This window comes from Manis javanica, chromosome 11 (assembly GCF_040802235.1).
Source record: "Manis javanica isolate MJ-LG chromosome 11, MJ_LKY, whole genome shotgun sequence".
Taxonomy (NCBI): Eukaryota; Metazoa; Chordata; class Mammalia; order Pholidota; family Manidae; genus Manis; species Manis javanica.
In genome coordinates this window covers 108,465,566-108,477,981 of record NC_133166.1, presented here as the reverse complement: position 1 = coordinate 108,477,981, position 12,416 = coordinate 108,465,566, and the positions used below count along the sequence as shown (strand labels likewise).

At 41.4% G+C, this 12,416-nt stretch overlaps 1 protein-coding gene across 17 annotated transcripts in view; it reads right to left on the bottom strand.

Annotated features, from left to right (window-relative positions):
• Positions 1-12,416, bottom strand: part of DENND1B (DENN domain containing 1B) — a 268,058-nt gene that overhangs the window by 6,622 nt on the left and 249,020 nt on the right. For 14 of the 17 annotated variants that reach the window (XM_037004680.2, XM_037004682.2, XM_073217221.1 and 11 more), the window contains 3 exons: positions 7,392-7,471; positions 6,361-6,574; positions 676-5,591 (listed from right to left, as the gene is read on the bottom strand). In XM_037004680.2, the coding sequence (XP_036860575.2) occupies positions 5,058-5,591; positions 6,361-6,574; positions 7,392-7,471 (828 nt within the window). In that variant the 3' untranslated portion in view covers positions 676-5,057. Of the gene's footprint in view, positions 1-675; positions 5,592-6,360; positions 6,575-7,391; positions 7,472-12,416 lie in introns of those variants that run through there. The other 3 variants (XR_012123013.1, XR_012123012.1, XR_012123014.1) reach the window with 2 other exon arrangements.

Here is a 12,416-nt window from a genome sequence, read left to right as displayed (position 1 = left end):
TAACCACAGGAAGTCACACTGTCTGAGGGATGGTGATGGCACATGCGTTGCTCAGACCCTAATTCTGTCCCTCCCTAAACATCACGCGATGAACCAGAGTGTGGATCGGTCCATGCACCTTGACAAGGCTCCCGTCAGAGGACTGAGACACAGACACAGCCTTGGAGGTTCATCATATCAAAGAGGTGACCACCTGTCACTTTGCGACCTTTAAGATAAAAGGGTGTGTATTTCAAACTACTTCACTTAAGTACAGTTGAAAAACATAGGTTTTTGGATATAAAGCATCCAGTTACCACTGTTCTCCGGTACCTGTTTGATTTTTATTTTTGGTATGTTTGCTATTGCATCCAGAACTACAGATTTTCCACAGTGCTTTCTGCCTCATTCAAGTATAAGTAGAAATCTATAGAAGCTCTAAGGTTAAACAAACTGTACATCATACAAAAATTAACTTACTTTACAGTCAAAAAGTATTGGCGATGCCCTTGGTAAATCTTACCAAGTATTCAACACAAAGGATTACTACCATCCACACATGTGGCCACGAACATACAAAAGCCATGTAGATCTGCGTGGTACAGAGCTCAGTATTTGTTAATGTGTACATGTAGGATCAGCATTCTGTATTATATACATTTTTAAAGTAACAATATTAACAATACTTATCTAAGGTTCAGAATTTTCTTATTGCATATTTATTGTTGCTGAGGCAGTTTTGATACAATAATGCGATCTCCATAATCATTTTAAATAAACAAAAACATTTCTCTTGCCAACAATATAAAGAATATTTTTTTCTAAAATCACACAGAACATTGCTACACAGTTTTACACAAAAACTGAAAAACATGACCTTAAGGAATCTGCTAGAAAAGCAGATGTGTGTATTTATATAAACTAAATAATGCAAGGAAAAAATATTGCACAAATTCCTATTATTTTGAAAATAAAATACACTTCTTTCTAACGACACATAATTCCCTATCTTGACCAAATTAAAATATTAACTGGTTTGCTCAAAACAATGCTGGCTCTTAAATAAGCTCTAAGAAACAGACACTAATAAACACTGGGCTCGAAACAGGACAGATGCCAGCACTGACAGAGTTTGTAAAAACTATTTTCTATACCAAGAAGTGCTTTGGGAATTAGATTTGGGTATTCATTTTTATACTCTTAGATTTATCTTCTGAGTTACAAGTATCTACCCAGAAGCAGAGTCTTTTATGCTAAACCAAATGGAATTCTCACCAAAAATTTATTCATGAAAATAATCTTTTCCTGAAAATCCACACTTCCTAGGAGAGAAAGAAGAAATACTGATTGTGAGAATATTCACAGTTTTCTCCTCTGGATCAGGAGTCTAATTCTTCATGTCATTTAACAAACTAATTGGCGAGCGTTCTTGAATCCTCCTGTTAGGGGACCAGCACAGAATCCCACCAGCCACACTGATACGTAAAGTTTTGATTCACAAGCAAGGCAGGAAGAAGGGGCTGTTTCCAGAGAAGGCTGCTTTCAGGATAAAGGCAGTAAAAGCCAGATTCCCAGCAACACGCACCCACACCCTCAGTGAGTCCCAAATGAGCAAAAAAGCGGCATCGCTCCAGGACCGAGAGCCCTGCGCTGCCTGGGGAAGGCTGAACGGAGTGGTGGCATCAGACAAGCAAGGACACGTACTGTCGGAGAGTTTCTGAGTCTGTTTTTTAAAAGTAGATACCTTAGGTAGCAGCATTATTACACTGTGTGTGATAAGAGAAAAAAAGTCAATGAAATTAGAAATGGTACTATGGTTCTGGACTTGGAGCATGTTCTAGATTAAGCAGCTTTAGAATAAGTTCTTTTTTGGTGTTAGAATCTTGGGTTAATAACCAAAATATGTTACTACTACTACTACTACTACTACTATTTTTAACAGCAGTTTGCAATTCCTTTTCTTTTTATTTGGTTCCTTCAAAGCAGGCCACATCAATTATTTTATTTCCCTATATCCTCAGTTACTATACCTTGCATATGCCTGGTACAAAGAGGAAATAAATATTTCCTAAATAGATGAGTTATTAGTTTAATTAGAAAATAATCATGCTATATTTTGGTGTCTTTCTAAAATATGCTAAAGTAGGTGACCATCAAAATATATCACTTAACCCATACTTTGACTTAGCAAGAGTTCTCAAGTCCGCACACTACTCCCCCACCCCTGCACCACGGACGGAGCGCTGAGGCTCGGGGGCTGCGGCCCCACCAGGGGCCCCGTGTCAGGGCCACAGGGCGCATCAGCTTCCTCGGTTTTGTGGAAGAACAAGTGTTGCCTCTTTGAAAAACAAAATCCAAACAGCAGGGAGTTTACGAATATTTGATCAGTTATAATAGAAATTATGAACATAGTAGGAAAGGAAATAACACTTTTATTTCAGAACTCACCTAATTTCACTTCATTCTCCCTACTTCCACCATAATATGGGGAAGACTAGGAGCAGACACTGAATACTCAAAATTGTAATGGTTTGAAATGCTCATTCTTGCTACTAGTCTTTTGGATTTTTTTCTAAGAAAAAACTTGTAGAATTTTGTTTTTGCTTTTGTTTTTTATGTGGAATATAACAGCTGATTTTATATGTTGAAATAAGGCACAAATTCAGTTTAAAATACCTTGATGTGAATGTCCCTTGTGATGCTAACTAGTCTCAAAACACCACCGTCCTCTGTAGTCAAATGTGAGGTGATGTGGTCAGAGGACCGACACTTCTGAGACCATGTTTATTAAGTAGACGAAAACCCAAATTTTGCTTTCACTATACAAATGATAGTCTCAATGTTTACACTGAATTCTGATGGAAAAAATACCTCATCCCAATTACATTCCTTTCAAAAACTGTCAAGGAATATTTGCCAAGCAGATTAACACCACTGACCTTTTTCCCGTCTCACTTAAAACAGCTCTTCTGATAAATGGACTCCTTTTATTATAGATACTTCAATAAAGTAGAATGGAATTTTGTAATTAGTATATAAAGGCAAAATTTGACAGGAACCTTGAGTCTTACTTTTGTGTTAAAAATAATAATGATTAAACACATTTTTCCTTAATATAAAGAGTCCAACCTTATGATAAGGAAAACAAGGTTTGCTTTTGTTTATAAGCATCTCAAATAAGACATAATCATTCAGATTTTGGAATGTAGTCAAAAAATGAAAAACTTGGTCTTTTCTTTAAATTATTTAAGGACTGAACTGAATAAATATTTTTAGGCAATGTTTTTAACAAAACCCTTTTCAGAAGTTTTTTAAGCTGAAAATTAAATTCTTTCAGTGAATATTTTAGAGTATAGTCCTGATGGGGTTCCTAAGTAGTTTCTTAAACACCTTTTCTAAAATGGTCATTTTAAAAACATAATCATGGTTAGAAATGCATAAAGTATATACATTGAACATACTAATAATAAATTAACCACAACATCACTGTTTTTTTTCCTGATTATACCTGTTGATCTAGTCTGTCATGAATCCATATTTGAGGGAGAAGAGATGAATCTTCTACGGGGAGAATCCCAAATTATGTATGTAGGTCCTCTGCCCTCAATGAGAGGAAGCGTGAACCCCGACTCCTCAGGTGGGGCTGCACACTGGGGCCTCCTCCCAGACGACAGCGCAGAGGGAGGCGGAAGAGGGACTTCGGCTGGAGGAACTTGACCGCTGCCTCGGCAGGGTGGCCACACTCAGCACCGATGCTCAACAGGCATGGGGGCACCTCGGACCCTCGGTACGATGTCGTGACCATGGCATTCTGCTTCTGCCACCTTCCTCCCCCGAACCCATGGTCCCAGTGTGACTGCGAGGAAAGTACCAGACAGACTCCAGGGGAGGTTTGCTTTGCAGCACATGCGACCAGCACTCCTCACGACTGTCAAGGCCACCAGACCCAGGGGAGTCTGAGAAAGCGGCGCTGCCCCGAGGATCTAAGACCTGAGATCCAAATGCAGTGCATCATCCTGGTCCTGGAGCCGGAACACGCCCCTGGGGGGAGAACCAGGGAACTCTGAGGAGACCTGGCGTATACGTCCCGGCTCACTGACCTGTGGAGAACGTGCCAGGCTGACACGTGGTACCGAGAGCAGGAAACTGTGTGCACATGCAGGAATCCTGTCCTGTCTTCACAACTTTGCCATGAATTTAAAACTTGTAAAACATCAAGTCAATTATTGTAAAAGGTAAATTAAGATGAGATGAAGCATTCTGATAAAAATTAGCTGGGAACAAAAGTGGAACTTTTTTATCAGGACAGATGACGTTCTGAGGGCGCATTCCCAGCCAGTGAAGGCGACCGAGGCCATGTCACTTGTAACAGCAGTCACTCACTTCACGCTGCGATGCAGCATCTCACACATCCCACTGGCTGAAAGGGCAGTTGTGCCCGAATGCTTTTTGGAAAACATGGCTGCAGTGTCCGTAAGAGAGTTTTGACTCTGAAAAAATGAATTTTGCCCTTGATTCAATGAATAGAAAAAGGCATTATTGCTCTGCAGAGCCCTTCCCACTTATCTTTCAAAATATACTTGTAAATCCATAAATTATTTAAGTATGGTTAACACAGGCTTAAGATTAAGGCAATTAGGGGGTCAACAATTTCAGCAGTTTCCGGTTAGTTCTGGTAAGTGTTAGTATCTTGATCAGTTCATGCTCAACCAGGTCAGCAGAGCAGTCATCGGCAATGTGCGAGGGTTAGACGTGCGTACGTAGTTTGAATAAAATGAATGGCATTAAGCACCAATACTGGGAAATCACATGTTCGATATATACCTCAACACATAAACAAACTAGTGCCTGGCTTAGGAGCACAGGAGGCGAGTCAGCTTTACATTTAATGCCAGTGGATGATACACACCCACGAGACAAACAAGCAGAGGTAATGTATCTCCCAAATGAAAAATAATTTTTAGACAGTAGTAAGAGTTGTCATTCCTACAAATAATTGTTTACTGTACAGATTATGTGGAATCCTACAATGTTTCCACAGAAGCGTGGATGCAAGTGACTGACTCCCAATTGTTGATTTAAGCTTTGTGCCCACTCGTGGGTCCCTCTGACACGTTCAGGCCCTGCTGGAAGGCAGATGTTAAGTGGCACAATGATGCTACCTCGTGAAGCAGGCCACCATCTTCTGCCATCTCTGCAGCTTCTTCTCCTTCTCTCTCCCAAGGCACAAAAGCAGGCGGGAGTCGCCCGTGGCTGGGTGCAGGCGGGTCTCCTGAAGTCTGTCCCAGGGCTCCCTTCTGCTCTGCTTCTCCTCGTTCAGTCCAGGAAACTTCCAGTGAGGCCGGCTGGGTACCCACCCCAGGAGGACCGGCTGGCTTTCCCACCCCAGGAGGCCTGCTCGCACTGCCCACACGGAGGTGTTTTCCGCTGTTCTCCTCTTTCAGGATGAGCAGGGACTCTGTGAGCCCGCCGGGGGAGGTGTGCCCCCTGGGGGACGCTGAGAGGCGCTCGCAGGGCGCGGCACGGTTCTGCCCGGGGAGCCGCTCTGCTGGGTCCCCAGAACTGCTGCAGGGCAGGGCCAGATTATTCTCACTGGGAGCATTGGATTTATTCTGGAAGAAGAAACAGCACATTCAGAAAATTTTAATAAAATTAAAGTAATACTTTAGCAAAACCTTTTTTCCCATTTGGAAATCAGTATGAACGTCTTTTATATTGGGAACACGGAGTTCCTCACAGAGGAAACAGAGCGCTGACAGTTAATTCTGAACACCTCCCAAGGCTCTATTACAGGGAAATATATAAATACATACAATTTTTATTTGTCAATTATACTTCAGTAAAGCTGAAAAATAAAAGTATTTGCCCAAAAAACCCAAAGACAAACAAACTAGGTCGTATAATCAATGTCAAGTGCTGGAGCCACTGAGAATCGGAACCTGGTTGATGTCACTCAGACCTGTACCTTGAGTATTTAAAGCACTCAGTTCAACTTGTTTAAAGCATTGTTTATTTTTGGGGCAATACAATGAAAAATTACTTGAATGCATTTATAAAATTTTTTTTGAAGATCCAAGAAATTTAGAAAATAAGTGGAAACATTTCACATTTAAAGAATTCCCAGAAAAGACAAGGGTAAAATTGGATTGTGACTATTACTACTTGACCAAAGAACCTCAATCAATGACAATAACCATCAGGTTTGGATAAATGAAAGGAAAAATACTGGAATTTATTACTGGAAGTAATCCTCAAAGATGAAATTTTATCATATTTTTGAATATTTGACACATCATACAAATAAAATAAATGCTTCTACCAACTAAGATTATAATACTGGGTAATCATAGCAGGGTCTTATAAATTGAAAAATCCACTAACCATAGGTCTATAATCAATATCATCCATGGATCTAAAGAAATCCAAGCTCTTGGCCGCCGCCAGCTGCCCCTGGTCTGAGCTGTGTGTGCTCAGGGTGTCCAGGATCTCTCCCAGCAAGTCCATCTCTCCTGAGCAAGTTTTCACTCGCATCTCAGCAGAATCATCACTCTCATAAAAATACGTAGAAGCGTCTTCGCCATCTTCAGAAGATAATCTGGAGAAAAGGGGACACGCACATGCTGAGTACGCAGCCTCTCCCCAGTCACATTCCATTAATGGAGGAGTTTAAGACCATGAACAACAAAACGGGTAATTTGTTCATGGCTGAATTCCTTATAATGTCGCATATATCAATTCAAATACTGAAAATTTTGAATCATGCATTAAGAACAGTTTATGGTCCCTAATCAATCTGGGAGCAGAAGCAAGGCTTTTCACATAGTCTAATTATGTGGGTTTCGGGACACTAGCCTTAGAAATATTAGATTGAACACTTGAGAAATCTGCTGTAGCTCAAGTTCATTTTCAGTATTTTTAATGTGGTTTTCCTTATACTTATTTATTCACTTATTTCAGAGAAGAATGCATATTCCTTTATATAGGCAAAGATATTCTTACTGCAAAGAAAGAATGTCCGTTTTGCCATATATCTTAGAGTTAACAAGTTAAACATAACTATTATTACTGCCTTCATTCTATCTTAAATTAACTCTTAACACACTTCTTCCGATTCTACCATAGATGTAGGTGCTCCCTCTTCCCCCAAAGCAGTTTCTATCAACTGATGACCATCGCTGCTCCCGATATTCAAGGTGCCCCTCTTCAGCCGGGAGGAGCCTGACTTGGGTGGGCCCGCTTCCCTTCCCGCGCCAGTGACAGCGTCTTTCTGCACCGCAGCTCTCCAGGAACATGGCAGTTCAGGTCCATCTTGCTTTCCTGTCTCAGGGGTGCATATTCCTAGAACTAGCTCTCATGACCTAAAGCTCCTGCCATCAAGCCTCCCGCTAACAGACACCAAGCCCCCTACTCACCTGCTTGCTCTCTCCGGGTCCTCACAACCCTCACCACACAGAGCACGGTCAACGCTCTTCAGCGGTCCTTTCAAGCGTGCCTAGAGAGAGGGATCGACAGCAAATTGGCATCCGGGGCTACAATAAGTCTTTCATACACTTTAAAAGAACAGTTTGATTTGATAAGGGACCCTAAAAAGAAATACGCATTCAGGGTTTTGTAATATTGCCAAATAACTTAACAAGCTGGGGAGGAAGAAGGGGAGGGAATCATACAATGTTTATTTCAACACTCAGACCTCAAGCTAATGAATAAAAAATTAGTCACTGGACTGAGTATTTTTTTTTTTTTTTTTTTTCACTGGACTGAGTATTTTGTACACATGTACAAATCACCAGTCTGTGGATCATCTAGGCAAACCTGACTTACAATCAATCGTATTTTCATGGCTTGTCCCCCATTTCAAAACTCATGAGTATCTGCCAATCTTGTTTCTTTTATCCCACCTCCTCACTATTTTAAAGCGATGTTTCTCAATTCCTAACATGCATACAACTCTTTTGTGATCTTGGTAAAAATGTAGCTGCTGATTCTCTGGTGGTTCTGAGGATGGGGTCTGAGTTTCTGCATTTCTAAGAAGCTCTCGGGGCAGGTTAGCTGATGTATCTGGACGTCACACTGAACAGGGTTGAAGCAAATGATGGACAGCCTATTATTTCGCCTGGGAACACTTCACTATGTATCTTTAACAGATAAAGATTCTTCCACACAATGAAAATACCACTATTATATCTAACAAATTAACAATCATTCTTTAATATATTCTATTAAAGATACTTCCATCACAAATTTCTCACTAGCCTCTCACTTGATGGTCCTGGCACCCTATGATACCCACTGCCTAATCCACTGTTTCACTAGGGATTCAAAATGATATTTTTCAAAAGTATTCTGTATTTATGTATTGGCATTCTACAAGGAACTTTGTCTTATTAAGTTGTTTGGCTAGCCTGAAATATGTGTACAGAAAAGGCAGGATAAATCCTTGATTATTTCCTTTTATTTAACCATATTCAGAGTAATGAGCTGATTAAAATCTCTAAAGGTGAACAAACGTTTTTACACATTAGCATCATCTGTACATATTTGATGTGGCCCATGACAATTCTTCTTCTTGGTGTTCATCTGCCCCATCTTTGAATCACACCATGATTATATTTTTAAACAGATCTTATCTTTTAGAGATACATCTTGACTATCTGCATATTAAACAATGCACTGCTGGGTATCTCAAGATGATCCAGTGGTGGGCAGGGACCATGGGCAGGGCTGGCACTGAAGTGACAGTGGCACTAGGCTGATAGTTTTTGAGCTGTAGGAAAGGCACTGGGAATTCTTGTAGGCTTCTCTTTTCTTTTGTATGTTTGAATTATGTTGAGCGTTCTTTCCACAGTAAAAGTTTTAAAGCTTTTTAAAAAATGGTCCCATTAGTGTTGCCCTCTCAGACTGGCTCCTGTGACATGTAGACAAGACCTCAAAAGTCCTTAGCAAGCTTCCTGCTTTGGGCACAACATGATGCCACATTTCAAATCAGTTTCTGCATCAGACCTGAAATCTGCACCTTTCTCTGAGAGCCGTGGTCCCTTTCAGTGGGAGCCGCACGGGGAGGCCAGAGGCTGGGTGCGCTGGGTGCTCGTGGCTGCAAACCACCCCGTGAATCCTGAAACTTCGCGGGAGGAATCACTTTCTGCCTTCCGATTTTCATCTCCCAATCTGCAAAATCACTTTCTTTTTTTGCAGCCATAAAGAGAGAGCAAATTCTAGAACCTATAGGAACTGATCCGTACTCCCCCAACCCCAGGCCATGGCTGGAGAGGGGCAGGAAGGAGGGAATGAGTAGGGAACTCCACTCCAGTCACCCCTGCCTGGGTGTGTACTGAGTTCCCTGGAAGCTGGTGATCAGCTATGCATTTGGGACAAAACCCTAGCAAACAAAACTATGAGGGAGCTGTGACTTTGCGCTATTTTAAAAATCATTACTGACTATTTAAGAGGCAGTACAAGCAGATGATAAATATGTAGTATTTGTGTTTGGGTACTACGCAAAGCACACACACACCAGGAACAGAGCTAACAAACTCCCGCACATCTGGAGGAACAGCAGAGGGCCCCGTGGTCGGCCGAGGTCACACGCCTTACCTCGGAGACACAGGGCCCTGTCTTCCCTGATGCTGCCCGATGCCAGCCACTTCCTTACTCTGTGCCTGTGTGCAGGGACCACAGATTCTCGGTTACCTTTTTGTCAACTCTAACTTTTTTTTTATGAAGCTATGGTTTTTTTCCTGCAGTGATCTAAATCACCTAAGCCATGATATGAGCTTCACAGGCACATCTCAGTATAGTTTTGCATTTTGTAGCCAGGCTAATGTTTGTCAATTTCTACATCAGGATGTTGTTAAATGATGTATCTTACGATGAATTTTCACAACAGAATTAGAACCAATCAGAAACACAACTGATTAATACAATGTTTTCCTCTCTGTGGGTGTTAAGCTTTGTACCACCTACATAATAAATGTGCTTACAAATTACTTGGCTATTTGAAATAAATAAGCTTCTAATTAACTTATTGAATATGTATCAAACATTAGAAACCGCAATCTCCATATATGAAGTAAGAATATTCAAATGGTGAATGTGGCAACTGCTTGATAACGTCAAATTACTTAATTTGTTAAGGTCACAAAATAAGAAAACAAAAGTAAAGAGAAAAAAATTACAATTTCATCAACATTTAAGATAGAGAAAAATGGTAGCTTATTTAATGGAAGCATCATCAATTTCTGAGTTTATATGAATCTAGATCACCTCTCCTTTACTGTCGCGGTGCCCTGGGACCCAGGCACAGCACTTTCAGGAAGGACTGCACCATGCCCAGAACACACACCAGGGGGCAGCAAGGCCTGGGCACAGCTTTGTCACTGCAAGTCTCTGGGGGTGGTCGGCAGCAGTAAAGCCCAGGCCGCAGGACGAATGGCCTACTGTTTGGGTGGGAATATTCAGCCCGTAACAGAACATCTTTATCTGGATTCATTAACCACAGGCATGTATTAGAAGCCTGCACATTAAACTAGACAGAAACTGAAATATAAATGGCTAGGAAAAATAATCCCAATACACACAATACAAGTAAAAAAAATACATTTTTAACAATACAACTGACTAACTTTTGGGATGGAGTGCACATCTTCTTTATCTACAAAGATAGTAAACAGGTGCATACTTAATAGAATGAACTTCTCATAATGTACATATTTAGACAAAACAGTATTTATTCTATTTCAGATCTGGACAGAAATCACACAGTGGTAAGTGAACATCAGGAAACTTCCTAAGGGCCAATAAACACTTTCCTCATAAATTATTACCTACGACTCCCAGAAGCAGGCACCCAGACAGCTACAATACGGCCTGTATTTGGGAACAGATGCTTTTTAAAAAGAGTGATTAAGAAATGGATCAAGAGAGAAGGCTAGAAACAGTCAACAATGTGGAAAAAAATGAAAGAAAAAGAATTGACTTCCAGAAAGAAAAACCCTGGAGGTACTTGCTTCGAAGTCCTGGTCGGCGATGCGACATGTACCCACGCCCGGAACACCCGCCGGCGTCGCGGGGGCCTCCGCGTGCGGCTGTGCCCGCTGTTTGCTCTTGTCTGGGCTCTGCTCTTTTCTATATTTTGAGATGTGTTAGCTTTTTCCATAAAGTTTTGTGAGAAAACAGAGAAAGACTCTTCTTTCTGATCGGAATACTAATAATAGGCAGGCTTCTTTGACTTACTGCCGTAAGAAACAAGATCGTAACACAGTTTTCTGCTACTGGAATCTTCAGGAAGCATTAGTTAGACTGTAACATTTTCTGGGTGTCCAAAAAGTGAGGTAACAGCCTCTTTTCATTACGAAATTCAGGTTTTTCACGTTCTGATATTTTAAAAATATGACCAACATGATTTTAGGAAATGAAGGTATTATAGCTAATGGTTAAGTCACAGAAATAGAAAAAAGTTACAGTGTGCATATTATATTCCTTGGTTATCACACTGATTTTTAGTCTCAGGCAAAACCCCTTGGTCTGTTATTTCTTTAATGGATACTGTTCGAAGTTCATTTAATGGGTTTCTTAATGGACAATGACACTAGTAATCAAATCTAACTTGGCATTAATAAATGCACTTAAGCAACACCTTATTTAGTAAACAATACTCTCATAAAAATGCACATACGCTGTTTCTACCAAGTGAAATGCAACCATTTCAACCATCAAATATTTTACAATATACCTAGAATTAAAAAATACAATTAAGATGATGTCTCCCCATCCTTCAAATTATCATCATAAAATTTTTATAAAACTTAAATATTCATGTATCAGAATATGCCTTGGTAAGTCACTTTTTAAAAACCTCTATCTGGTAATTATGCTCTCGACTGATTAAGAGCATTAATTTCCCATAAAGGTCACACTTCTTGGCATTTCCCACCCGTCATGGTCAGGACCTACCTTTTTGCTTTGATTTCCTACTTTTCCCTGCACCCAGCTGGCCAGCACCCACTATGGGAGCCGACGCGAATGACTGGCTGGCCCCCACACGGGGTCACCGTCCCCCCCCCTCCACCGCTGTCACCAGGCGGCCTCGGCCAGAACCGCCCTTTCTGTTGCTCTCCCGTTAGTGCTGCAGTCCGGGCCTGCCTGCATCCCTGGTCACTCTGTTCTGACCCACAAGGCTTTTCTCCAATTCCTTATATTTGCCCTCATTTGTTCACCACGGGACGTTTGCAGCACACGCTGCTTTCTCTGCCTGAGAAGCTCTTCTCTTACACTTCTCCCCCCTTCCTATTCCCACTGTGTCTGTGCTTGAAAATCTGTAGTAAGGGCGACCCCGTACCCGGGCTGTCAATCACCCTGCCCTGGGGAATGCTGCAGTCTCGGACGGCCGCGGAACGAGGCTGCGCTGCTCCTCAAGGACACCCTCCCCGGGCTCCTGACGG